The sequence below is a fragment of the Frieseomelitta varia genome, unplaced genomic scaffold (assembly GCF_011392965.1).
Source record: "Frieseomelitta varia isolate USP_RPSP 00005682 unplaced genomic scaffold, Fvar_1.2 scaffold_215, whole genome shotgun sequence".
NCBI lineage: Eukaryota > Metazoa > Arthropoda > Insecta > Hymenoptera > Apidae > Frieseomelitta > Frieseomelitta varia.
The window spans coordinates 636,752-662,812 of NW_025109917.1; the positions used below are offsets into that span (position 1 = coordinate 636,752).

At 40.6% G+C, this 26,061-nt stretch overlaps 7 protein-coding genes across 16 annotated transcripts in view; 1 reads left to right on the forward strand and 6 right to left on the reverse strand.

Annotated features, from left to right (window-relative positions):
• Positions 1-268: 268 nt before the first annotated feature.
• Positions 269-5,086, reverse strand: LOC122527355 (popeye domain-containing protein 3-like). Of its 4 annotated transcripts, none has more exons than XM_043651464.1 (7): positions 4,954-5,086; positions 4,544-4,678; positions 4,109-4,290; positions 3,526-3,765; positions 3,296-3,448; positions 2,607-2,751; positions 269-2,534 (listed from the first exon to the last, which is right to left on the reverse strand). In XM_043651464.1, exons 2-7 carry the CDS (start codon positions 4,563-4,565, stop codon positions 2,368-2,370), a joined length of 909 nt encoding a protein of 302 aa, XP_043507399.1. In that variant the 5' UTR covers positions 4,566-4,678; positions 4,954-5,086; the 3' UTR covers positions 269-2,367. The 4 variants fall into 4 exon arrangements, with proteins under 4 accessions (XP_043507399.1, XP_043507398.1, XP_043507397.1 ...); XM_043651463.1 differs by having other exon boundaries at positions 3,526-3,750; positions 4,805-5,075; XM_043651462.1 differs by having other exon boundaries at positions 4,805-5,073.
• Positions 5,087-5,959: 873 nt separating this feature from the next.
• Positions 5,960-6,445, reverse strand: LOC122527318 (probable E3 ubiquitin ligase complex SCF subunit scon-2). The gene is made up of 2 exons (XM_043651383.1): positions 6,059-6,445; positions 5,960-5,977 (listed from the first exon to the last, which is right to left on the reverse strand). The coding sequence occupies exons 1-2, from the start codon at positions 6,443-6,445 to the stop codon at positions 5,960-5,962; spliced, it is 405 nt and encodes a 134-aa protein (XP_043507318.1).
• A 54-nt stretch (positions 6,446-6,499) lies between these two features.
• Positions 6,500-8,407, reverse strand: LOC122527319 (probable E3 ubiquitin ligase complex SCF subunit sconB). Its single transcript, XM_043651384.1, has 2 exons — positions 7,962-8,407; positions 6,500-6,624 (listed from the first exon to the last, which is right to left on the reverse strand). Exons 1-2 carry the CDS (start codon positions 8,380-8,382, stop codon positions 6,500-6,502), a joined length of 546 nt encoding a protein of 181 aa, XP_043507319.1. The 5' UTR covers positions 8,383-8,407.
• Positions 8,408-9,738: 1,331 nt separating this feature from the next.
• Positions 9,739-10,187, reverse strand: LOC122527358 (probable E3 ubiquitin ligase complex SCF subunit scon-2). Its single transcript, XM_043651466.1, has one exon. It carries the CDS (start codon positions 10,185-10,187, stop codon positions 9,753-9,755), a length of 435 nt encoding a protein of 144 aa, XP_043507401.1. The 3' UTR covers positions 9,739-9,752.
• A 54-nt stretch (positions 10,188-10,241) lies between these two features.
• On the reverse strand, positions 10,242-12,376 carry LOC122527320 (probable E3 ubiquitin ligase complex SCF subunit scon-2). The gene is made up of 2 exons (XM_043651387.1): positions 11,701-12,376; positions 10,242-10,354 (listed from the first exon to the last, which is right to left on the reverse strand). Exons 1-2 carry the CDS (start codon positions 12,119-12,121, stop codon positions 10,242-10,244), a joined length of 534 nt encoding a protein of 177 aa, XP_043507322.1. The 5' UTR covers positions 12,122-12,376.
• A 2,335-nt stretch (positions 12,377-14,711) lies between these two features.
• LOC122527353 (elongation factor 1-alpha) lies at positions 14,712-23,524 on the forward strand. Of its 4 annotated transcripts, none has more exons than XM_043651453.1 (4): positions 14,712-14,889; positions 18,328-19,170; positions 20,202-20,695; positions 22,261-23,524. In XM_043651453.1, the coding sequence occupies exons 2-4, from the start codon at positions 18,348-18,350 to the stop codon at positions 22,327-22,329; spliced, it is 1,386 nt and encodes a 461-aa protein (XP_043507388.1). In that variant the 5' UTR covers positions 14,712-14,889; positions 18,328-18,347; the 3' UTR covers positions 22,330-23,524. The 4 variants fall into 4 exon arrangements, with proteins under 4 accessions (XP_043507388.1, XP_043507387.1, XP_043507389.1 ...); XM_043651452.1 differs by having other exon boundaries at positions 14,713-14,891; positions 18,331-19,170; XM_043651454.1 differs by lacking the exon at positions 14,712-14,889 and adding an exon at positions 15,055-15,465.
• A 192-nt stretch (positions 23,525-23,716) lies between these two features.
• Positions 23,717-26,061, reverse strand: part of LOC122527354 (transcription factor cwo) — a 55,220-nt gene continuing 52,875 nt past the window's right edge. For 3 of the 4 annotated variants that reach the window (XM_043651460.1, XM_043651457.1, XM_043651459.1), the window contains one exon: positions 23,717-25,548. In XM_043651460.1, the coding sequence (XP_043507395.1) occupies positions 24,965-25,548 (584 nt within the window). In that variant the 3' untranslated portion in view covers positions 23,717-24,964. The remainder of the gene's footprint in view (positions 25,549-26,061) is intronic. The other variant, XM_043651458.1, reaches the window with a different exon arrangement.

The window sequence follows — 26,061 nt, forward strand, 5'->3', positions numbered from 1 at the left end:
ATATTCGTTTTTGTTAATCTATCTGATCGCCTGAGGGTATACGATGAATAACGTCTTGAATACGTAACGTTTCATAGCCTCGATTCGGCGTCGTCTATTCGATCGTTCGAAGAGTTTATCTTTGAACGATTTTGAACATTCCGAGGCAAATGTCGAAGACGGTTTTTCTTCTTTTTTTTTTTTTTTTTGGATAAATAAAATTTACAATCGAAAGGAGAATAATGACGGTTAACGATCGTTAAATGAACCGTACAAATTTTCGTGCAAATTTTCGTTCTCGTTCATTGTATTCATCGACAACAAGAAAACAGTAATTAAAATCTGTATAAAACACGTATTTAAATACTACAAACTAACCCCTCCCCCCATCGATCGTTCGATCGATCTTCCATAATGCCATCGGTGTGACTACAGTGCAAAGTTAACAACGTATATGTTACATACACCAGACTCTGCTCCTCTTAATCGTTAAATCTAACGTACATACAAATTACGAACACGCAGCCGACCGTTGCAAGACAGAATCAATGCTTTCGATAAAAAAAAAAAAAAAAAAAAAAAGAGATCCAACAATTCCCCAATTCCATAAAAAGATTCTCGCATCTGAAACACGGAGGAATTGCGCGAGGAATTCAACAAAGATCTTTAACAAAAATACATTCTTCGTTCCGTGGTATAACAAAATACAAAAAGTAATAACTTTCCTATATACGCTTATAGAGTAGCTTCGGAAATATAGCATTTAACAAACAGATAGGGTACGTGTATTCTATATAAATTTGTGCATTATAAAACACTTTGAAGCCCTTTGTGCACGGATTTTCCCTCCGTATATGTATATGCATGTATAATCGCGAGTGTGTATCGTTTTCAATTGCAACAGTTTCTTTCTCGTCAACAAGTTGTATGTGCGTGTGCAATACGTACAATTTACACATTAAAACCGCCAATAAAATCCTAAAACCGCTATACATGGATTTCACGAACAGAGATCTCGACGGTATTTCCTATAAAAAGAAAAATGTCCACCGTATACAACATCTACTGTGTGTATAATGTTCTACAGACAGAAAGGAACGTTCGTCGATAGAGTGATCTAGAAAAGCTCCTAAGGTAGAAAATCTTGCTTATAAAATAATTCGTGCATCTTATCTAAGGAACAGTTTAGAGATCCATCTTTACTGCGCGCATTAATTAGACGATAATAATCGTGTTGATTACCTTGTTACGTTACGCTTCAATGCAACATTTTTCTGCCGCTTGCGTTAACGATCTCTAAGTTATATGCACCTGACGGGGCTGTTAATTAGCGATGTCGATCGTTACGCTCATTTCCGTAGTGACTTTAATCAATTAATTCTCGAAATCGCGTGTTTTGGAATCGCTCGTTGAAAATTCGCTCTTAAAAATAAATCGGAGCTCGCTTCGCATGCGCGTCAAACTCTAAATTCGCGTAAAAATGTCCTTCGAGTTACGTCTTTGAACACTACACCTGAGGTTTCGATTTATTCTCCGATTAAACGCTAGTGTTGTTTCCTCGGAGACAATGTTACAGCGTCTGTAACTGTGGCTGTCCGATGTTTTTTCACTTGGTGTTCACTCGCTTAGGCTATCGGAAGTTTCATCCTTCCCTCCATGATGCTACAGTATCTTCAATGTAAGACGATTCTATCTGCTTTGAACGTGCGCCTTTCTCAACAAATGAATATTCTCTAATTCAAAGAATGAAATACTGCACTCTTTCTTACATCATCCTCGTCCGAACAAACGAATTTTCTCGCTCGAAGGTTGTCCGTTTAGTCAAGCCTCCGTCGATCGCAATTATTAATTTTCATTTCACCGTAACTTTCTCACTCATTCGATCCAACTATTTATTAATTGACACGTTAACTTTAACCAGCCTCATAATAAAAACTTGCTTCATCTATTTATCTTACCTCTGTAGCTTTAATTTGATCAAAAGAGGGGAAAGAATTCGAATATTCTAAACAACGTACGACTGAGAAATAATCGACGGAGGATTAACATACTATCTGCGTTCTGTCGTCGGTTTATCAAAATGATTTTCACATGTAAAATCGCGGCGTTTCTTTCAAAACACTTTTACAATGGGAAAACATCCGGTCCACTGAACGAAAACACCGATCTTATCGTGCACGAACGCAACGAAGTGCATAATGATCTCGCGTTTTTTAGACAACTTCTCGATCATTTATGCAGATCGAACTGTCATTTTAATTGTTCAGTTAGAAAAAAAAGTAAAGGAAAAGAACTGCAGTCTTCGTCTCACTGTGATGCGGCTCCTTAACGTGGACACTAATCGCTCTCCCCTTCGTAGAACGTGTCCGGCGTTAAGGAGGCCTCCTGCTAGTCTTCGTCCACGATCTCGCAGCTGTGATACTTGCTCGACGAGTCTAACCAACTTTCCACGCCGCTAGACGCCAGGTCGTCGTAAGACGGCATCTCCGGGAGTGGTTCCATGTTTGGTGCTCCTTTCTTCGACAAGTTGTTCGCCTGACGATCTTTCGGAACACCTGGAAGAATTTTTGGATCGTACAGAGGAAAGGAAAAAGACGAATGAAACGAAAAAGCTCGAGAGATTTTACCATTATCGGAAGACATCGACGTCTCTTTCCTGCGAATCAGCGCTTGCCTGGATGCTCTCGGACTTCTGTATTCACCGCTTATCGTTAGCCCAGCGCTGATCGTTGGCAGCCTTATGTCCAGGTGCGATCCTTTGTCTGTAACAATCTAACCAGATGTTAGGCTGAGAACGAGATGTTAACTTCAAGTCGAGTAGAACTCGAAAATATTTCGATGAATCGTGATCATAAAATATTCTATCTTTCGCCTGTAGCGGGCCTGCCGAACTGGCTCGCGAGCCAAATGTGAATTCACGAGCCGTGGAGAGAAAACTCTATTCTCTTTGTTGTTTTTCGCAACAAAAACTAAAGAATCTTTCAAATGAATATCAAATAAGATACGATAAGGTGAATTAATAATTGTTGAAATTCCAAGCCAGTCGTAAATTACGGAAAACTGAATTGTGCGTTGTGAAAATGCATTGTCGTAAAGTATTTTTCCATAAACTGAAAAAGTTAATTAAATCAAACATGTGGTGGGAGAAATCGATTAGAAAAATCTCGTCGAGTACCAACCTCGATCTGCCAAAATTCGACAGGCCTAACTTACAGGTTTGTACTAATTAGAGAAATATTTAAATTTCCACACCCTTCGGATGCAATGAACGCTCTATTATGAACGACTTTATTATTAATATTATAATTGTTATTACCTTGTTATTCATAGCGTACAGCTTTGTGGCGATGTCTCTAGCAACCAACGTCGTTAAAACTGTCGCGAGGTACGCCTCTTTCACGAGCAGATACTCCAGCGCCGATCTTTGCCAATATAAGTATCTGCAGGAACTTGCGGCAACGATCGATACCTGAGAAAGGGACGTAAATTTTCAGAACGACCGTATTTCAATCGAACGTAATCGACAAGAAACGACGAAGCTTTCACCTTGAATTTGTCGTCTACGGAGGCTCGAGAACTCTCGAACTCTGGCGAGTCGAGAAACTCGCAAGGTAGAATAGGATGCAGGAAATTCGAGTCGCTGAGAACGTTCACTTTACCGCTAAGCAGCAGTGCCAATCTGTCGGTTCGCGTTAGATTTTGCATTGCGTACGCTTCGCCCGCGTGCAACGACATTATTGACGCGAATTCTGGGGACACCAGCCTCTTAAACTGCAATCGTGACACCTGTTTTGTTGAAAGAGGAAACATATTTCTTTGTATCCAAGGTCAGACAATCCGATGTTTTATACGGCGAAGACAAAAGAATTTAAGAAAAAAAAAAGAAAAGATTCACGAACGTAACAGTCCTGATAATCTAGATTGCTGTTTCGTTACGTGAATAATTTTCGAAACGTCTCCGTGACGTTTAAATTAACACCAAGGCAAACGAGATTCCACGTTAAGATTGCCCGATACCTGCAGACACGCGAATGATTAAACACTTCAATCGCGTGAGCAGCCATTGTGTGGCAGTGTAACGCTAAACTGTACACAAAATCGTTGTTACCGAATTGTTCGAAGTGCTCACCTTGAACGGATAGAAAAGAGTGTGATACGCTTCCTCCAATTCAGGGTCGAAACGAACGGGTCTCATTTGATAAACGATGTAAACCAGTTGACCGATGTTCAACACCAGGAAACTGAAGTTCCAGGAAAATATATCGGGTGCGCAAATCACGTGCCATGCCCAGCCTGACAGCAACATGAAGCCTGAAATGAAAACGAAAAACTTGTGAAATTTAATAAAAAAAAAAAAAAAAAAAAGCCAAAAAAATCTGAAAAAAAAAAAAGAAAATTTTTGAAATTTAAAAAAAAAAAAAAAAAAAAAAAAAAAAAGAATTCGTCCGATTACTCGTAAATTCCCTTCCCGTATTTCTCAACAGACTAGGAAGAAATAAATCTATCAGTTCTTTCGAATAAACGTTTTCTTCTTCAAATCAAATTAAAATGAGCATTTACTTACCTATTATTAAGACAGAGTGCATAAATAAAATCCCTTTCCTCGACGAGGGTGCCGAATACGACAACGCGAAGCAGAAATTGGCCAGTTGAAACAGTATATGCTGCGGTTGCTGCCACAGGCACAACGCCGTGTTACCTGTAACGTGATCGAGAAACAACGACGTTTGATCAAATTCGTGCGATCTACCACCGAATTGAATTGTTACGTGGGAGAGGTAAACGTGCAAGGACGAGAATACGAATAATGCATGCTTGATTTTACCTAACGCGGTGATATTGTACGAAGGAAGAGGATCGTGTCCGAGTCCAGGACTCATGTTGGCTAAATCACTATCGATGAATGATGTAAAAAGGGAAAGAAGAAGAACGATGGATCTCTAACAGCTACGTATTCTTAGTGTCCATGCTCACTGGTTTGTTTTGGTGGAATTTGTCAATCTTCTCGCCTCGAAGCAGGGGCGCCAACCCCCTCGGCGCTTGCGCCAACCCCTAACATCGATTCGTTTCCACGCTGATGATGTAGACGATTTTATTCGGATTTTATACCTGTTACGGGTAACAGAGGAACACGTTGATAAAGTTGATCGTACAGCAGGTCTTACCGCGAGAGATATTACGTTGGTTTTTAGTGGACAAGTTTAAGGATGAAACGCGATGGCGCATTGTAGAAGACGAAATATTCTCAAATGCGTCGAGAAGAAACATTGTCGATAATTTATAGTGATATAATTTCATGAAAAAGACTCACTTGGTCTTATTTCAAAGCGAGAAGTCTATACTTTACAACATGAAAGAATACGTTCTTTTTAACGAAAATGATCAAAATTTGTTTTCATTATTATATTCGATAGGGTCTGGAAGAGTGGAATTTTCTCATTATAACGAGCGCTAAAAACTTGCTGTACGATTTATTTTTCATCGTACTATTGAACTTTGAATGTCAATGATTTCATTTATACTGTGCAAAGGGTTTCTTTTATCTCACGAAATTGGAATATCTCATAAGATGTCGATTGTCCAAAATGCACTTCGAGTCTATGAAATATAAATATTTTGTATCTCATAATATATTTATTTAATGTAAGATTTATTTAAAATAAATATTTCATATTATATATACATGAATTATTATAATATTAAATGAAATATTTAAAATACTTTAATTCCAAATATTACATTATACATAAACAATACGATATTCCACTAGAAATCTCGTGGCCGAGAAAGTCAAAATTTTATTTCAAATCAATTCTTACCACTAACATAAATTATCATTTACATTTATTATTAATAAAAGTACTTACACTGCAAATACTGATCACTTATATTTATTACAAATAAATATATTTGCACTGCAAATATATTTATTACAAATAAATATATTTGCACTGCAAATACTTATCATTTATATTTATTACTAATAAATGTATTTGCCCTGCAAATGTGTCAAAAAATAGTCTTTATTAACCTAAAATCTCATACATTTAATTGGTTTCGCGTTTGAGGAGCGATTTACCTTGGAGTGTTTGGGAAGACCACGAGGTCCTCGCGTCTTGGCAAACACCACCGTTTTCTGTACTTTCGGAGGCAATGTATTTCTTTGTACATGCCTCCTTCGTACCATTTCCATCTCCTCTTCCGCAACCAGGTCCAGCCCGAAAACCTTACCCATCATTTTCCTCCTGATACTCCGCTTGTAATTCTTCGCGGTATCTTGGAGAATCTTGTCCGACCTGCAAATTGTCATCCATTTTTGTGAGACTTGCGCTGCGCACAACAGAGACTCAGGGTCCAACTTGCGCAGTATCAGCTGAGAAACCTCCAGAGGTAGCTCGACAATAAAATCTACCTTGGACGGCTCCAGCAGTCCGACGGCACGAAGAAGCGATCTGAAGAACTCCATGTTGCTTGGACGAGAGCAAGATTGAAACTGAGGATGGGATGGAATAACTGGGTATTATATATCATAGGATGAGTCATGAGTGACTGATGTCCATCGTAATCCCAAGTCCAGTTCCGGTTCCGGTTCCGGATCCGGTTCCAGTTTTGGATCCGATTTTGGTTGTTTGACAATTGCAAAATCTATTTCGAGAGTTCGAGATGCAGGTATTTAATATTTATAAACAAATTATTAAAAATATATTTCTATAGAATTATCTTATAAAATATTTATTCCATATAAATTTTGTATTTTATATTATATATACAGAGTGTTTCGTAACTTGTGGGACCCACTTCGGCAGCTGATTGTACGCCTAAAAATAATGGAAGAAAGTCATATAAATGTATGTCCTATCTGTCTTCGTTTATGAGATATAATGAATTTTATAAGCAGGGCAAACTCTAGTAAGCTAGTTTTACCAGGGATGCTATATTCAATTTTCATAATAATCATAATTGGGATGAAAAAAACCCACATGTAATTGTGCATTCAAGACATCAACACCAGTTTCGTTTGAACGTATGGGCAGGAATAATTGATAAATTTTTAATTGGACTTTTTTTTCTTGATGGGAAACAGGCATAAAGTACGTTGATTTTTTGAGCACATGAAATATTAGAGGAAGTTCCAGTCGATATTAGACTTGGTATGAAGTTTATGCATGATGGAGCTCCGTCGCATTTTAGCCGAGTGGCTAAACAATTTTTAAATCAACACTGCAAATAAATGGATTGGTCGTGGAGGTCCTGTTGCATGGCCTGCTCGTTCTCTAGATTTGAATCCATTAGATTTTCACTTGTAGGGACATTTAAAATCTATTGTATACGCAACATCGATTGAAAATGCTGAAATACTACGAAATAGAATAGAGCAAGGTTTCCGACAAATGAAACACCAGGAATGATAGAGAGAGTAACCAGATGAATGACAAGACGCGCGCAGGCTTGTCTTCAAAGGCAAGGTGGTCATTTCGAGCATCTTTTGTAAAAGTAATTAAAACAGAACATTCATATATCTCATAAACGAAGACAGATAGGACATATAATTATATGACTTTTCTATATTATTTTTAGGCATACTATCAGTTTCCGAAGTGAGTCCCACAAGTTACGAACACTCTGTACATAAATACATATTATTATAATATTAAATACAATATTTAGAATTCTTTAATTCGTATTACATTATACATAACAGCACGATATTTAACTAGAAATATCGCGGCCGAGCAAGTCAAACAAAAATAGTTTATTTCAAATCAACCCTTACACTAACGCAATTTATCATTTATATTTATTATTAAAAAAAAAGTATTTGTACTACAAATTTATATTTATCATTTACTTATCATTTATATTTATTATTAATAAATGTATTTGCATTGCAAGTACTTATCATTGATATTTATTATATTAGTAGAAGTATTTGCACTGCAAATGTGTCAAAAAATAGTCTTTATTAACCTAAAATCTCATACATTTAACTGGTTTCGCGTTTGAGGAGCGATTTACCTTGGAGTGTTTGGGAAGACCACGAGGTCCTCGTTTCTTGGCAAACACCACCGTTTTCTGTACTTTCGGAGGCAGTGTATTTCTTTGTACATGCCTCCTTCGTACTACTTCCATCTCCTCTTCCGCAACCAGGTCCAGCCCGAAAACCTTACCCATCATTTTCCTCCTGATACTCCGCTTGTAATTCTTCGCGGTATCTCGGAGAATCTTGTCCGACCTGCAAACTGTCATCCACTTTTGTGAAACTTGCGCGGCGCACAACAGAGACTCAGGGTCCAACTTGCGCAGTATCAGCTGAGAAACCTCCGGAGGTAGCTCGACAATAAAATCTACCTTGGACGGTTCCAGCAGTCCGACGGCACGAAGAAGCGATCTGAAGAACTCCATGTTGCTTGGACGAGAGCAAGATTGAAACTGAGGATGGGATGGAATAACTGGGTATTATATACCATAGGATGAGTCATGAGTAACTGATGTCCATCGTAATCCCCCGCCTAGTTCCGGTTCCGGTTCCGGTTTCGGTTCCAGTTTTAGATCCGGTTTTGGTCGTTCGACATGTCCAAAATCCATTTCGAGAGTTCGAGATGCTGGTATTTAATATTTATAAACAAATATATTTATATACAATTATCTTATAAAATATTTATTTAATATAAATATTGCATTTTATATTATATATACATGAACACATTATTATAATATTAAATACATAAATATGAACACATTATTATAATATTAAATACAATATTTAGAATTATTTAATTCATATTACATTATGTATTAACGTTATTTAATTAGAAATATCACGGCCTAGCAAGTCAAATAAAATATTTCACTTCAGATCAACCCTAACGTAAATTATTATTTATTATTAATAAAACTATTTGCACTGCATGCTACTTAACGTTTGCATTTATATCGTATAAAATATTCTATTTAGATCGTATGTATGGGTGGGTTTAGTTTTATATTTCAGGATTTGGTTTGATAAATGTAGATCTACTTTAGCTTGTATGTGTGACTGTGCCTGAAGTGTGGGAAAATCGTAAGATTATTACGCAGAAGTATGCCTTTGTCCACGAGCGAGGAAAGAAGTGTGTATACATGCGAGTCAGACTTAAGAGAGTTGAGAGTGTAATACCAACGCGTGAAAGTATGATTTCAAATGCGAGAGTTGTTATAAATATTGTCCTATTTTCTTATATATTATATATGTTAACTAAAAGTGTGTGTTTCACTTAATTATCCCACAATTGGTAGCAGTTCGTGGTTATTATAAAAAGTGAGAGAATCCCACAGTACGTATTATTATAACATCAAATACAGTATTTAAAATTCTTTAATTCATATTACATTATACATGATCAGCACGATATTCAACTAGAAATATCGAGCCCGAGCAAGTCAAACTAAAATACTTTATTTCAAATCAACCCTTACTATTAACGTAATTTATCATTTATATTTATTATTAATAATAGTATTTGCACTGCAAATACTTATCATTTATATTTATTATTAATAAAAGTATTTGCACTGCAAACACGTATCAGTTATATCTGTTATTAATAAAAATATTTGCACTGCAAATACTTATCATTTATATTTCAAATTAATAAAAGAATTTGCACTGCAAATATTTATTATTTATATTTATTACAAATAAATGTATTTGCATTGCAAATATTTATCATTTATATTTATTACTAATAAATGTATTTGCACTGCAAATATGTCAAAAAATAATCTTTATTAACCTAAAATCTCATACATTTAACTGGTTTCGCGTTTGAGGAGCGATTTACCTTGGAGTGTTTGGGAAGACGACGAGATTCTCGCGTCTTGGCAAACACCACCGTTTTCTGTACTTTCGGAGGCAGTGTATTTCTTTGTACATGCCTCCTTCGTACCATTTCCATCTCCTCTTCCGCAACCAGGTCCAGCCCGAAAACCTTACCCATCATTTTCCTCCTGATACTCCGCTTGTAATTCTTCGCGGTATCTAGGAGAATCTTGTCCGACCTGCAAACTGCCATCCACTTTCGTGAGACTTGCGCTGCGCACAACAGAGACTCAGGGTCCAACTTGCGCAGTATCAGCTGAGAAACCTCCAGAGGTAGCTCGACAATAAAATCTACCTTGGACGGTTCCAGCAGTCCAACGGCGCGAAGAAGCAATCTGAAGAACTCCATGTTGCTTGGACGAGAGCAAGATTGAAACTGAGGATGGGATGGAATAACTGGGTATTATATATCACAGGATGAGTCATGAGTGACTGATGTCCATCGTAATCCCCCGCCCAGTTCCGGTTCCGGTTCCAGTTTTGGATCCGGTTTTGGTTGTTTGACAATTTCAAAATCTATTTCGAGAGTTCGAGATGCAGGTAATTAATATTTATAAACAAATTATTAGAAATATATTTCTATATAATTATTTTATAAAGTGTTTATTTAATATAAATTTTATATTTTATATTATATATACAGTGTATTTCGTAACTTGAGGGACCCACTTCGGGAGCTGATTGTATGCCTAAAAATAATGAAAAGTATAAATATAAATATATGTCCTATCTGTCTTCGTTTATGAGATATAATGAATTTCATAGACAGAGCAAACTCTAGTAAACTAGTTTTACCAGAAATGGTATATTCAACTTTCATAATAATCATAATTGGGATGAAAAAAACCCACATGTAATTGTGCATTCAAGACATCAACACCAGTTTCGTTTGAACGTATGGGCAGGAATAATTGATAAATTTTTAATTGGACCTTTTTTCCTTGATGGGAAACTAACAGGCACAAAGCACGTTGATTTTTTGAGCAGGCGTTTACACGAAATATTAGAGGAAGTTCTAGTCGTTATCAGATTTAGTATGCGGTTTATGCATGATTGAGCTCCGTTGCAATTTAGCCGAGAGGCTATGCAATTTTTAGATCATCACTTTACAAATAAATGGATTGGTCGTGAAGATCCTGTTGCATGGCTTACTCGTTCTCCGGATTTGAATCCACTAGATTTTCATTTTTGGGACATTTAAAATCTATTGCATAAGTAACATCGATTGAATGTTGAACATGCTAAAGTACTACGAAATAGAATAGAGCAAGGTTTCCGACAAATTCGAGAATGATAGAGAGAGTAGCCAGATCAATGACAAGACGTGTGCATGCTTATCTTCAAATGCAAGGTGGTCATTTCGAGCTTCTTTTGTAAAAGTAATTAAAACAGAAAATTCATTATATCTCATAACCGAAGACAGAGAGGACATATAATTATATGACTTTTTTATATTATTTTTAGCCATACTGTCAGTTTCCGAAGTGAGTCCCACAAGTTACGAACACTCTGTACTTATTTACATATTATTATAATATTAATACAATATTTAGAATTCTTTAATTCATATGACATTATACATAACAGCACGATATTTAACTAGAAATATCGCGGCCGAGCAAGTCAAACAGAAAGAGTTTATTTCAAATCAACCCTTACCACTAACGCAATTTATCATTTCTATTTATTATTAAAAAAAGTATTTGTACTACAAATTTATATCATTTACTTATCATTTATATTTATTATTAATAAATGTATTTGCATTGCAAATACTTATCATTGATATTTATTATATTAGTAGAAGTATTTGCACTGCAAATGTGTCAAAAAATAGTCTTTATTAACCTAAAATCTCATACATTTAACTGGTTTCGTGTTTGAGGAGCGAATTATCTTGGAGTGTTTGGGAAGACCACGAGTCTCTCGCGTTTTGGCAAACACCACCGTTTTCTGTACTTTCGGAGGCTGTGTATTTCTCTGTACATGCCTCCTTCGTACCATTTCCATCTCCTCTTCCGCAACCAGGTCCAGCCCGAAAACCTTACCCATCATTTTCCTCCTGATACTCCGCTTGTAATTCTTCGCGGTATCTCGGAGAATCTTGTCCGACCTGCAAACTGTCATCCACTTTTGTGAAACTTGCGCGGCGCACAACAGAGACTCAGGGTCCAACTTGCGCAGTATCAGCTGAGAAACCTCCGGAGGTAGCTCGACAATAAAATCTACCTTGGACGGCTCCAGCAGTCCGACGGCACGAAGAAGCGATCTGAAGAACTCCATGTTGCTTGGACGAGAGCAAGATTGAAACTGAGGATGGGATGGAATAACTGGGGATTATATATCATAGGATGAGTCATGAGTATCTGATGTCCATCGTAATCCCCCGCCCAGTTCCGGTTTCGGTTCCGGTTTTGTCTCCGGTTCTGGTTCTGTATCGCTTTCGACCAATCAGGATCGAATATATTAGAAGTTGTTGAAGGCAGACTCTCAGTAACTCGCGACCTTTCAGAGTCGTCAGTTCCGGGTGTGATTGCTGGGCAATCGAACACAATCCGAAACGAAAAATGTTTTTATTATGATATTTACAGAGACCGCTGAGTCGTGTTCCAACATTGAGAGGTGGACAAACACGACTTACTGCACCATGTTTCAAGTAATTGTTTCTCTGTAATCGATGCAAACTGTCTACAACTTAATGTAATGAAATGAAAATTGAAATGGGTTAAGAACAACTCCAATTTCGTTGAAGTTAAATTGAATCCGACGTGCAATCATAGAACAATTGACACACTTCTGGAAGAAGTGAGAGTGTTCGTACAGAGTGATTTGATGAGAATGACAACGAAATTGTTGAAGCATCGCTGCGTGTGTGTAGAGGCTTAATGTACTAAAGACTGAGAAAACAATCAAGAAATAAGGAATTCAACAACTCATCATGCAAAACTTGCAAAAACTACTTCACCATCCCTAGCAAACTGGATTATTACGTGAAGAAGTAATATATTTAATACGAAGATTTAAGTCCTTCAAACTATAGGAAGATGGATTGTGAAAGACAGATTTAATAGACTAAAATTATATATAGGGAAATAGAATAAGTATATAGATAAATGTATAATAAATTATACACATGAGAAAAGAAATATTAACCATCTCTATTAATTAATTGTACTGATTATTGTTTCTGTTATGACAATTGCTTATTGTTATTGTTGCAACAAATGGCAAATTGGCGAGGAATGAATGAAGAAAAAATTTTTTAATACCACAAACGTTTGCATTTCGCTTAATTAATTTTTAGTTGTCTCGTCGGTACAAGCTCTACAAACTATGTATAAAAGTTGATACGACTACGAAACAGTCTACATTATAGAAGCCAGACAGGTATGCAGATATATTCGCTGAACAATTGCTCGTTCGACCACGGTTTATTGCAGGGGAGAATCAACGAGGCATCCTTCAAAGTTAATCGGATATCTCCAAATGAGAAGGGAAAATTTTGCAAGTACGAAAGAGTATCATGAGGAAGAATCTATCGTCATTCATAGACCAGATTTGACCTCTAGAATTTACGAGATGTTGCAAATCAACCGACTCTTTTCAACTTTTGAGAATTATCATTTACAAAAAGATTGAAGAAACGGTTAAGATTGATCCGAGAGTCGTATTTTGAATATATTTGTCACTGTACATCAAAATTTCATTCCGATATAAGAAATAAAATTTCGCCACTGTTGAGTAAAATTTACACTCGGGAATAAGGATATATTCGCGTACTATATGTATTCCAACGTAGATCTGTTCGAATGAGAATCTCGTTATTACATTTATTTAAGAAAGGTGTTTAAGGTATGAAATAACTTTTCATAATTTATTAGGCAATTCATTTCGTACTCAAGTACTACAATAATCTATTTTTCGAGCGAACGAATTTTATTATCTGGATAAAATATTCGACTAAAAACGAAATAATTGTTTTAGACCATAATTGCTTAGAATTTTCGTTGCAAGGGCGGGGAGGGACGATTCCGGCGAATCAGGCGAAAACCCAAGTGTCAGCTTTTACACCGAGCACTGACCTCGCTCGCGATAACTACTCGCGATTCTATTTCTGATGAGGTAAGCACGTGCCTCCAGCGACACTTGTACAGGAAAACGAAACTTGTGCAATTTCATTCGACGTGATCGAAGGCGAGACGAACGATCGTCCACGAACGTCGGCGACAAGATTCCGAGTCCAATTGAAGCACGATTAAACGGAGAAATTGTTTCCGCGATACGCCAATGGCGTCAGTCAATTGTTCGCGAACCTGTCAAATGAATCATCGCTCCTCCGAAAGCTACTCTACTCTACTCGTCACCGAAAAAAAAAAAAAAATAAATTCAGAGCAATCATTTTAACATTTTACTATGAAACGTCGAAAGAGCGTTTCCTCGTCTTTCTAAATTTGAAAGTAAAGCAAAGTAAAGAAGTGAAGAAAGGATGAAAGGACAGCGAGAGAGAGAGAGAGAGAAATGAAGAATGGTCAACGAAATGATCTCGTCGAAGAGTCGTTCTCCGAGGAAGCCAGGCGTCGGAGGCGCGAGAGGCCGCGAGGCGTCAGCGCGTTCGCTGGCCCGCGATGCACCGACCGAGGTTGCAAATCCGGCAGCTTGCGAATCTGCTCGCGGTTGCACGGTCGGCGGGGAGGAACGACGGTGGCGCCGATGAAAAATAGACGGTCGAGGCAGGCCGTGTGTGCCCAATCGGGTTGGCGGTTTGATCGTCGTCCATTGTCGATAGCACATGCGCCCTTTACCCCTGGCCGGAGGCTACGCCAGCAGATGACACTGCGATTTCACCCCAGTTGCGTTCCTCACACTCCTCTCGAGCCATCTCACCTTCTCCCTCTGGCTCTCTCTCTCTCTCTATTTCTCTCTCTCTCTCTCTCTCTTTCTCTCTCTGTTGGCGTGTCCCGTCTGCTAGTAGCTAGAAGCTGCCACGGGAATACGTGCGACACGGCAGAGCAGATTTCCCAGCAACGTTTCTCCATCCCGTCGATAATCCGGTGAGTACGCAGCTCGTGCGACCAGCGATCGTCGTCGCGCGACAACGCGAGAATCGTAACGAATCGGTACGCGTGATCCGGTGTTGGGCGACAGCAGCCGCGGAAGAGTCGAGCCCGGAGAGCCGGCCGCCGCCGCCGCCGTCGTCGCCATATTGATTCGACCCGGCGCAAATCCGCCCTGTGCGATGTGCGTTTCGGCATTCGACGCGTAAGACGAGCCGTGAAACTCGCTCGACCGCATGTTCGTTTCGTTCCGTTGGCTCGTCGGACGCGTAGAGAGGTGATTTCGCTGCGTGGAAGATCGATCGTAGCGGGTGACTCGATCGATTCGATCGCGTAGCAGGGCACGAGTAGGTGCGAGGACCGGGGGAGCTGTGCGAGAAGTGCGCCGCTAGTTGGTCGCCGCGGCCATTACACACGTACGAGCGGCCCGAGGGCGAGCATCGCGCGACGTGATCGCAATCGGCTCTCTCAGTTCCCATTTCGTCTCGGACGTGATCGAGTTCGTGACCGATCTTCCTTCCAGTACGTTCCTACGATACGGGTTTCGCGCCGATTCCGAGTTTGGTTGACGAGGTGAGTACGCGAGAACGTACCGGCGGTTCTCGCCTCTCCGCTTATAACCTCTGTTATCCTTCGGTCGTTGCGTCACGAACAGCGCGAGTTGCGTGTAAGTGGCGTGGATAACGTGTGCATCGGTATATCGAGAAACGAGAACCGCCAAACGATTCGCAATTGGGCAAAAGCTTGGGATTTTCTCTCGGCGGATAGAAAGAAAGGCGACGTTCGATAAAAACGAGCTCTGCCCGGCTGTGTCGCGAGCCTGAAATTGCTCGTCGCGAAATGGCTGCTTCGCACGGTCGCTCCGACTATTATTAGAAGAGGCCGGCGGCGGCGTGTGCGAATCGTTGCACGCTTATCGAACGTGTGCGCCTCGTTAGCGTAATTTCCACGAGATCTTTCGGGTCGTTCTCGAAAATGTTGTGTCGTTGGAAGATGTTCATTTTTCTAGGGGAATATTCACTAGCGAGTGAAAAGGGGGTGGCAGAGGGCGGGAGAGAGCGACAACGAGGAAGTAAACGTCTCGGGGAATTTCGGTCCTTTGGAATAATATCGATCGAAAGCGTGGACTGGGTCGCGAGGTGAAAAGCGACGTGTCCAAAGCGGGGTGAAAAAATTAAAGCACGCGACGATCGTGATCAAGGTGGAGTGCTGCCACTGTGCCTCTCTCTTCTTTTCCTTTTTTTTCTTTTTCTTTCTCTTCTCTCTCTCTCTCTCTCTCTCTCTCTCTCTCTCCGTAGGGCTCGACCGAATAAGCGCGCACACTCGCACCGGAGATGGTATTTTCGATGTTGGCCCGCATGGGGCCCTTTCGTCCAATCAATACCCTTCGTGGTTCGCCAGCTAGCCTCCGTTGACACGTAAATATTAATTGTCCCTTCGATAAGTCGATAACGTGCAACGAACCTATCTCCGTCCAGCGAGCAATTACAACCGAGCTGTAATCTAACGGTGTGATGTAAGTTGGAAATTCTCGGTAATCCGGCAGCAATCAGATTGACGTAATCCGATCGAACGTGATTATCCCGACCGTGATCGAGTATTTACCACCCCGAGTGATTGGGGAAAAGCGTAGTCGCGTACAGACGATCGATAATCAACCGCGTTTTCTTATCGCCTATCGACACCATACACCGTGATGTGATCGCGGAATTTTCTTCTTTTTCCGTTTCACTCGACGTTTCACTCCATCCACTCCCGTCCGTTTCACCTCGAGATCACCTCGAGCCGTTGGTTAACGGTTATGGAGGAGGCACGTCGTAATTGATAAGAGTCTCCGAGCTTTTTTTCAAGCACTCTCGGTGGTTTGCTTGTTTGCACGGCGTTACGGTTATAGCGCAAAAAGGGGGTGTGTTCTCGAGAGCTAGCTCGCTGCTCAGTTTTCGCAGGCTCTTCGTCAACTTTTACGCAATAAGCCGAGCAAGATGGAGCTACGTTTCAAGCAACGTCCGAGTCGAGCGTCGTGCGTGTGCCGAATTTTTTGATAATCGATCGTGCTTGTTGCGCGACGCGTAATTTTCAAATACTTTGCCGTCGTGGGCAGGTTGTTACCTCTCGAGTGTTACCGCGACTTTGTGTATCGAAAAGTGAATGGATTTTGATTCGTTTGGACTCGACACCGTCCGTCGAGTGAAATAATTCGAGAAAGCAGCACCACTCGTCGAATTCGAGCAATCGATACAGCTCCACTTGTCACTGTGCGAGCCACAAAGTGCGAAACGTGTTTCGTTATATAACGATATGATATTTCACCACCATTCGCGATCGCTGACAAATGCTAATTTCCCGTGACGTAATCGCGGACGTGCGTCCTGCTTGCGAAAAGACGTAAAACTTTATAAAACGCGTCGATTTACCACGTTTACACAGCCGAAATTCGGAAACTCGAGCGTCGAGTAAGCTTCGCTTAGGGATCAATATCGTAGCAACAAAGGAACGTGTTTATGTAACTTACGCGTTGGTCGTCGAGCATGGAGCAGAAACCAAGGCGATTGTTGCGCAAAGTTTGTTAACGAACCAATAAAACTGCAATCAGCTGCAGAATGTCTGGCGTGCTAGTAGTACGAGCACACGTATGATCAGCCACGGCGGCCCGATCCAAATAGTCTCGTCACGAATTGACGTTTCCCATCCGATAACGAGTCAGGATTCCGCGATACGTCGAATTCCGGTCAATCATTAATGACACGGCGGTTGATTACGCGTACGAACGAATACACGCGAGATAAATTCATTCGATAAACTGCTGTATCTGCCTTTCTTCTCTTTTTTTCTGCGTCCATCGAAAAGATACTCGATCGCGCTTAATCGAGAGCTGAGAGAACTTTCTTTCCTGCGAGAATGCTTGCAAGCATATTCTCGGAAAAAATAGCGAGACGACAGTAAAAATGATTCAATAGCGGATAGTGTCGTGGTGTAAAAATAACGATCTTCTGCAACTTGCGCATTCATCTTTTGTAACTTGGTGTTCAAAGGAGTCGAAGTGAGCTCGAATCAAAATAAGCTTTATCGATTGGAATCGTACGTGTACGGCGCCTATGCCCGGTGAAAGGTAGTCGTGCTTATTTATACCGTTGGAAACTTTGCACTCGAGAGTAGAAAACTGCGCGCGTAGCGTGGGCGCATCCGGCTCGAATTTTTCAAACTTTGATTTTCAAGCGAAGGAGGTTTGCAAAATTTCTCGTAGCGAGTAGCGTCGCGCAGGTAAAGAGAGAAAGAGAGAGAGAGAGAGAGAGAGAGAGAGATTGCGAGAAGGATATAGATCGCGCCCGCGAGGCCAGACTAATCGCCTTTTCCACAAACGAGTCGAGCGAACGACTCGTAGAGTAAATCGATAGGGAAGCCGAGCATTCACGCGGCGTCTGGCGAATGTTTCAGGTAAAATCTAGAGCGTCGGCATGGGTAAGGAGAAGATTCATATTAACATCGTGGTGATCGGCCACGTCGATTCCGGCAAGTCGACCACCACCGGCCATCTGATCTACAAGTGCGGCGGCATCGACAAGCGAACGATCGAGAAGTTCGAGAAGGAGGCGCAGGAGATGGGCAAGGGTTCGTTCAAGTACGCCTGGGTGTTGGACAAGTTGAAGGCCGAACGCGAACGCGGCATCACGATCGATATCGCCCTGTGGAAGTTCGAGACGGCCAAGTACTACGTGACCATCATCGACGCGCCTGGTCATCGCGACTTCATCAAGAACATGATCACCGGCACCAGCCAGGCGGACTGCGCGGTGCTGATAGTGGCGGCAGGTATCGGCGAGTTCGAGGCCGGCATCTCCAAGAACGGTCAAACGCGCGAGCACGCGTTGCTCGCGTTCACCCTGGGCGTGAAGCAGCTGATCGTCGGCGTGAACAAGATGGACATGACCGACCCGCCGTATTCGGAGTCCCGTTTCGAGGAGATCAAGAAGGAGGTCTCGTCGTACATCAAGAAGATCGGCTACAACACCGCGTCGGTGGCGTTCGTACCGATCTCCGGCTGGCACGGTGACAACATGCTGGAACCGTCGCCAAAGACCGCGTGGTACAAGGGGTGGAAAGTGGAGCGCAAAGACGGCAACGCCGACGGGAAGACCCTGATCGAAGCCCTTGACGCTATACTGCCGCCGTCCAGACCCACCGACAAGGCTCTCCGTCTACCGCTTCAGGACGTTTACAAGATCGGTGGCATCGGCACCGTGCCGGTCGGTCGCGTCGAGACTGGAATTCTGAAACCAGGTACCAATACATTTATATATATATATATATATATATATATATATATATATATATATATATATATAATGATTAAGTTAGTAATAAATATGTGTATAAAATATTAATAATTAAATATATATATAAGGAACTAGGCAAAATAAATATATTCACCTGTTTATCAAAAATATGTCTTGTTGAAAATAATTTCAAAGTCAATCTGCCCAATAATTTAATGGCTGCAGTATGTACCGACTGTACAAAGGTAGCACAATCAATTGATTTTTAAATGAAATCTGAAATGAAAGGATTAATGAAATATATTCTGTCTCATATATAAATTATGAATTTAAAATTTTCAATAAAAATTTTTTTATGGGACGATAAGAGTAGAACGCGCCCCTATAGAATTTTAATTAGTAATTTATTTTTGTATTTAATGTAAAATTTAAATTAATATTCGATTAGCAGAATTATTAAATTTAATAAATTTTGATTTATATATATATAAATACTTAAAAATATGTATATTTATATATTTATGAATATATATATTCAATAAATTTTGATTTATATATGTGTATATATATATATATATATTTATAAATATATAAATCAAAATTTATTAAATTTAATAATTCTCCCAATCAAATATTATTTAAAATTTTATATTAAATTTTACATATATATAAAAAATATATATCTTCATTCTATATATATATAAATATATATAAAAATTCGATATATATATAAATATATATAAAATATATAAATTTTGATTTATATATAAATATTTAAAAATATATATATATATAAATCAAAATTTATTAAATTTAATAATTCAATCGAATATTCTTTAAAATTATATATTAAATACAAAAATTAATTAATATAAAATTCTATAGGGGCGCGTTCTACTCTTATCGTCCCATAAAAATATTACATATATATATATATAGAATTCGAGCGGAGGCTCTGTAGAGTAAAAACATCGAGAGTTCGAGATTTCCGTGTGTAAAAATTTGGCCAAAAATGACGCGAGTCTTATTCGGCAGGTATGCTGGTGACGTTCGCTCCGGCGGCGCTGACCACCGAGGTGAAATCGGTGGAGATGCACCACGAGGCGTTGACGGAGGCATTGCCCGGCGACAACGTCGGCTTCAACGTGAAGAACATCTCGGTGAAGGAGCTGAGGCGTGGCTACGTGGCGGGCGATTCGAAAAATCAGCCGCCGCGAGGGGCCGCGGACTTCACCGCTCAGGTGATCGTCCTCAACCATCCCGGACAGATCAGCAACGGGTACACGCCTGTGCTCGACTGCCACACCGCTCATATCGCCTGCAAGTTCGCCGAGATCAAGGAGAAGTGCGACCGCCGTACCGGGAAAACCACCGAGGAGAATCCGAAGAGCATCAAGAGCGGCGACGCTGCGATCGTGATGCTCCAGCCGACTAAACCGATGTGCGTCGAGGCTTTCCAGGAATTCCCGCCCCTGGGACGTTTCGCCGTTCGCGACATGCGTCAGACTGTCGCCGTGGGCGTCATTAAGGTACGGTTTCCTCACCGCGGATGATTTCCTCTCTCTCTCTCTCTCTCTCTCTCTCTGCGCGACGAGAAAATCAGCAGACGCATCGATGTCTGACACAGAAAGTTGATACGAATTGCAAATTGGTTTTATGGCTGGCTTAATTTCGAGCAAACAATTTCCAAATGTTTTTAGGAGTGTCCTCTTCATCTTCCATGTTGCTGTTTGAATTTGTACGTGACAATATCTCGCATCATTTTCAATGCTTGGAATATATACATCTTTTCAAAGCTCTGATGAACGTGAACTGGAAAGTATTTAGTTTTTACGAGGAGGATTTAGTAGAAACGCGGAGTTTCTCTTTTCTTTTTTTCAATATATATCGACTGTTTGTTACATCGGCAATGACGGGAATTGATGAGAACCTGAGTTGTTCCAAAGTATCGAGTGTCTCAGTTATTCGCAGAGTTCCATTGGAACTCTGATACACATACATACATACATACATACATGTGATGTACATACGTCCTTCGACTCTTCCAAAATTCGACGATTACAGTGAACAATGACACGATGACCATGTCACTATTCACCATTGATATTCAATGGTTTCCAATGGTCCAAATGTCATGGCAACCTGACAAGAGTATAACGACACTTTTCTCGTTTTATTCCAGGCCTCTCTCCGTTGGCGCCTTACGCAATCTAATTTCAGAGATACCAACCTATAGGAACTTAGTTTCGATCGAATCCTTTTTCATTTCTTTTTTTTTCTCGAACGCAAAAATATTTTTTCAGAACCTGTCGCGAGGAGATGATCAGTAATCGTTCTTACGAGATCAAAACTCGAACGTCACGTACATCTCGAAGGTAATCTTTGATATTTCGCCAACACGGCGAGTAAACGTTGTATTTTTGAAACGCAGGTAATTGATGTACAATAAGAACGACGAGATGCTTCCAAAGAAAACGTGTTTCCAAAGGTTACGTAATTTTCAAGGATATTATCGCACGGAGATATAAAAAGGAATGACGCGACGTTAACCCTCGTCTGATAGCGTCGAACGCTTGGCAAATAACTGATAATGTGACGCCAGTCGCGATAAAAGAAAAAAAAAATAAAATAAAATAAATGGACCGCGCACTTCGTCAAATTTACCGTAGAAATGCGCTTATTCAGATATTAATGAGAGGTATTCCGCGTTAATATTAAAATACTTTTAAAACAATTATCACCTTCGTTTCAACCTCTTGCGCTGGAATGACGTGTGCCACGCGCGTCGAGAATCGTTTGTTCCAAAATTGCAATATTCTCTCAGTTTTAAGTAAAACAAAATAGGCAAGACAAATGATAGATTTATTACTTCTCAATCATTTCTATCCAGTACGGTTTGGCCACTCGTTATTTTGGTCCGCAGTCAGTTGCCAGCGCAGGTGGTTGAGACTGTATTTTCGTCGGATGTACCTCGAAATCGACATTTGTTCTTTTCAATACTTGAAATAACGCAAGAATCCAGTTCTTCCAAACACAAATTTATACTTGTATCAGGAGGGGATGCTGAGAAATGTGTAATTGTGTCAATTTGCAGAGCGTCACCTTTAAAGATACGCAGGGCAAGGTTACAAAGGCCGCCGAGAAAGCCCAGAAGAAAAAGTAACCATCAAGCTTCCTCGGAAGCTCGCAGACCGCCGGCTGGTGCCCGGGGACGAGTGTCTCCTCCGCGAGGGGGCCCTCCGACAGGACGCAGTACGCCGCGGCTGCTCCAATCAACTCATACTCGGCTAATAATAATAATACAAAAAGTGAAAAGATGTTGTGCTTACCCCCGTTACATTATCCGGTAGTATTGAATCCGCGCATCTATCCGAATTTGCACATTCAGTTCACCCATGCCCCGCGCACACCCCACATATGCTAGGTAGATTCTTACGTTTTTACTTAATTCTTTACATTGACGAATATGTGTCCAATTACAGGTTAAAAAACAAAACAATTCAAAAAAACGTAAAAGAACAAAAAAAGACAAAAAAAAAAAAGAAAAGAAAAAAGAACAATACTCAGTTCCCTTGAACTCTGTGTAGTTAGGTTTTTCAATTAAATGTAACAACACACATACACACACACAACCACACGGACACACAGACAACCAGATGAAACAGAAACGGGATGACGGGTCGTGTGATCGTGGCAGCTTAACAGCGTGAAACGAAACACGAGGCAGCAGCTGGGCCACGAATCTCAGCTAAGTTTTTTTTTTTCTCCACGCCACCATTATCGATTCGACGACACGCTTTCTATTCTTCGCCATCTTCTGAGTTCTACGAGAGGAGAAACGCGTAGTACATCCATACGACACACACACGCACACACATACATACACACACACACATACACGCACGCATACGCAGACTTCCGTAATACCTGGACGAGAAAAGCCGATTTATCCTGAGAAGCGATCCGACACATTGGACACATAAATAAAGAAAAGGGTGTGACCCGCTGCTGCCTCGCCATCCCTGACTTTTTAATCTTCTTTTCGAAGGATTCGTTAAGGCTGATTTGTTCAAAGACTTGGTTGCCTCGCTGCGAATAATTTTATTATTTGTATAAGAAATGTATTTATCTCTAGTTAGGGATACAATTAGACTGTGCTCCCAATATATCCCTTTCGCGGCTCGGGAGAAACTCGCCCGCGATCGAGGCGGTCACCAGGCTGACCTTGAACTCGTCGGCGAGTTTCGCCTCGCGAGTTGCCCGTGTTAATCTCGGTACCCCTGATAGACGCGTTCTACAATTGTTTTTGACCCTTAGCCAGTATTACGTTGATGTAATAAAAAAAAAAAAAATTTTAATCGCCTCGTCTCTCTGTTTTTCTTAATCCTTCTCCCTCGAGCGATCACTGTACGGAGATTGAGACTTTCGACTCGTCACTTTACGTATACGTGGATCGTTTGATTCAATTCGTCAAACAATGGCGACGAAACTGAATATTTTAACAAAACGACGAATTTTAAGAGGGGAACAACAGAGGGTAGTAAAGGACCTATGGTAAATATAATTTATTCCGCATAAATTCTTCGTTAACATTACAACTAAACGTGGTATGTACAAATATATATATGTATATGTGTATATATATATATATATATATATATATATTTAATGCAATGATCTTACAAGAATTTAGTGTAATGCAGGTCTTGGTCAGTCTTTAATTGCCGAGGCCCGTTTGCCCAGGGCGCCGAGCAGACTCTTTCGATCCTCTTTCTGCGATCGAACGTGACACAGAATTGTCCGCCGGAGAAAAAAACGACAAAACCACTTTCTCTTCCGTACGTACGGAACACGATCACATAAACGGAATCTGTAAACTGAAAATATTGCAGGCACTTCTGTCGGCTAACTTACGCTTCGAAAACAGAATTTCGTCGGCCGATCGAACGTGTGTTTGCGAGTAATATCCGCAGGATCTCCAGTTCTCGCGAAACAGTACGACGACACGTGTGTCTAGATACATCGAGTTGTCTGTATTTAATACTAATCACGGCTGTTGGTTCCGCGTAACTCGAGTTCGATACGAGTCGTGACTGTGTCGTTCACCGCGCGACACATTTGCCCAGCCGATGAGAATGGAGGAGAAAATGAAGCACGGGAGAGGGATGAAACGGATGAGATACGGAGAGATACAACGAAACGAAGATTTACGTGACAGAGGATGAGAAGAAGAAACAAAAAAGAAAAAGAAAGATGAGGGAGGAGCGACGATATATCGATGAAAGGGAAAACACACCGAAGCTAAAGCAACCCTAATACTCTATCTCTACCTAACGACATCTCTGCATCTCTCTCTCTCTCTCTCTCTCTCTCTCTCGAATAATCTCGTAAATGCTAAGACAACCCACAGCCTCGGTAAATATACGAAAGAAAAAAAAAAAGAAAAGAAAAGAAAAGAAGAAAGAACCATCCTCGACACCTTCTTCCGTCCGTGAGAAAAAACGCGTTGAACACGTAGCGTTAACCTCTGACGTTAACAGCTATAAAGAAACTAGAATTGAAAGTTGAAAACCGCGCGATATGATCGTGCGACGTCGACCGATTCTCGGTGGGTCGTCGAACACGCTCACGCATGATCGTTCGTTCGGTCGCTCGTTCTCATTCACCGCGAGACACGGATTCAGAGTGAACGCATCATCAGTTTCAAAAGTCGCGCGTACGCGAACAGAACGTGGTTGGAACGAGCGAGACCGGGCCACATATACACGGTTCACATTCGAACACGATCCCCAACACGTTTATGTCTGTTGCTGATGCGTTGGACTATGGTGGTGCGACCACACTGGTGGCGGACTCGAATGGTTGAAGTTGACCGATATGGTGACTGGGTGTAGCACGGTGTCGGGTCCGGTGTCCGAGACGAAGCCCAGATGCGGCCTCAACAGCGACGCCTCGACGGTCAACGGGACGTAGAATGCGCCACCGTCGTGCAGGGCGAAGATCGGCACACCGTGAGACGCTGACGGCTTCTCCATGCTGGTGGCCGGCGGCGGGCTCGACTTTATCCTCTCCGCGGAGAACCTCTGCTTGATGGAGCTTTTGAACTTGTAGTTGGAAGGCTTGCAGAGGCTGGTGCTCGGCGGCGTGCTGTGCGAGTGGGTGCTGTGGTTGCTGTCGTCGCTGACGATCGCTGGCGGTGGGATGATCGCCGGGCGCAGAGGACGTTCCGGATCGCCGAAGGAACTTGCACCGGAGCTCGAGCCGTGATCCGAGTGACCGTTCGGCTGACATATCGTCGGAATGCTACTGTGAGCGTAACTCGACCCGTTCGTCACACCGTTCGCCGTAGGCATCTCCGGATGGGGGAAGCCTAGCCTGTCGCCTGCAATCACAGAGAACATTGTAGAGATTGCGCGTACCGATGATCGTTAAATTGTAGAGATTGCATTTTACAAATTTTCCAGAGAAGAATTGCTTGCGCGAAATTTATATTATTCTCTGAGAATAATATTGTATTAATATTAGTATCAATATTAATATTATTATATTAATATGTATCATTAATAATATTAATTATATATAACAAATGTAATAAGATTATATTAATATTTCGCGTAAACAATTCGCAAACAATATATGTTAATTTAATATAATTATATTAATATAATATAAATTTCACGTAAACAATTCGCAAATAATTCACAAATAATATAATATAATTATATTAATATACACACATATAATATAAAATTATTATATTAACATTAATATTATTATATTAATATGTAATAATATTAATAATATTAACTGTATATAACATATATAATATGATTATATTAATATTTCGCGTAAACAATTCGCAAACAATGTATGTTAATTTAATATAATTATATTA

What these genes read in the sequence shown, in the direction of transcription:
- LOC122527320 (XM_043651387.1), bottom strand. Translation starts at nt 12,121, where the DNA reads ATGGAGTTCTTCAGATCGCTTCTTCGTGCCGTCGGACTGCTGGAGCCG. An exon ending in AAACACGAAACCAGTTAAAT is followed by an intron (nt 10,355 to 11,700) that starts GTATGAGATTTT and finishes CTCTCGAAATAG; the next exon opens with ATTTTGAAATTGTCAAACAA.
- LOC122527358 (XM_043651466.1), bottom strand. Translation starts at nt 10,187, where the DNA reads ATGGAGTTCTTCAGATTGCTTCTTCGCGCCGTTGGACTGCTGGAACCG.
- LOC122527353 (XM_043651453.1), top strand. Translation starts at nt 18,348, where the DNA reads ATGGGTAAGGAGAAGATTCATATTAACATCGTGGTGATCGGCCACGTC. An exon ending in GACTGGAATTCTGAAACCAG is followed by an intron (nt 19,171 to 20,201) that starts GTACCAATACAT and finishes CTTATTCGGCAG; the next exon opens with GTATGCTGGTGACGTTCGCT. An exon ending in TCGCCGTGGGCGTCATTAAG is followed by an intron (nt 20,696 to 22,260) that starts GTACGGTTTCCT and finishes GTCAATTTGCAG; the next exon opens with AGCGTCACCTTTAAAGATAC.
- LOC122527355 (XM_043651461.1), bottom strand. Translation starts at nt 4,859, where the DNA reads ATGAGTCCTGGACTCGGACACGATCCTCTTCCTTCGTACAATATCACC. An exon ending in GCACTCTGTCTTAATAATAG is followed by an intron (nt 4,291 to 4,543) that starts GTAAGTAAATGC and finishes TTTTCATTTCAG; the next exon opens with GCTTCATGTTGCTGTCAGGC. An exon ending in CCGTAGACGACAAATTCAAG is followed by an intron (nt 3,449 to 3,525) that starts GTGAAAGCTTCG and finishes TCCCTTTCTCAG; the next exon opens with GTATCGATCGTTGCCGCAAG.
- LOC122527319 (XM_043651384.1), bottom strand. Translation starts at nt 8,382, where the DNA reads ATGGAGTTCTTCAGATCGCTTCTTCGTGCCGTCGGACTGCTGGAACCG. An exon ending in AAACGCGAAACCAGTTAAAT is followed by an intron (nt 6,625 to 7,961) that starts GTATGAGATTTT and finishes CTCTCGAAATAG; the next exon opens with ATTTTGCAATTGTCAAACAA.
- LOC122527318 (XM_043651383.1), bottom strand. Translation starts at nt 6,445, where the DNA reads ATGGAGTTCTTCAGATCGCTTCTTCGTGCCGTCGGACTGCTGGAGCCG.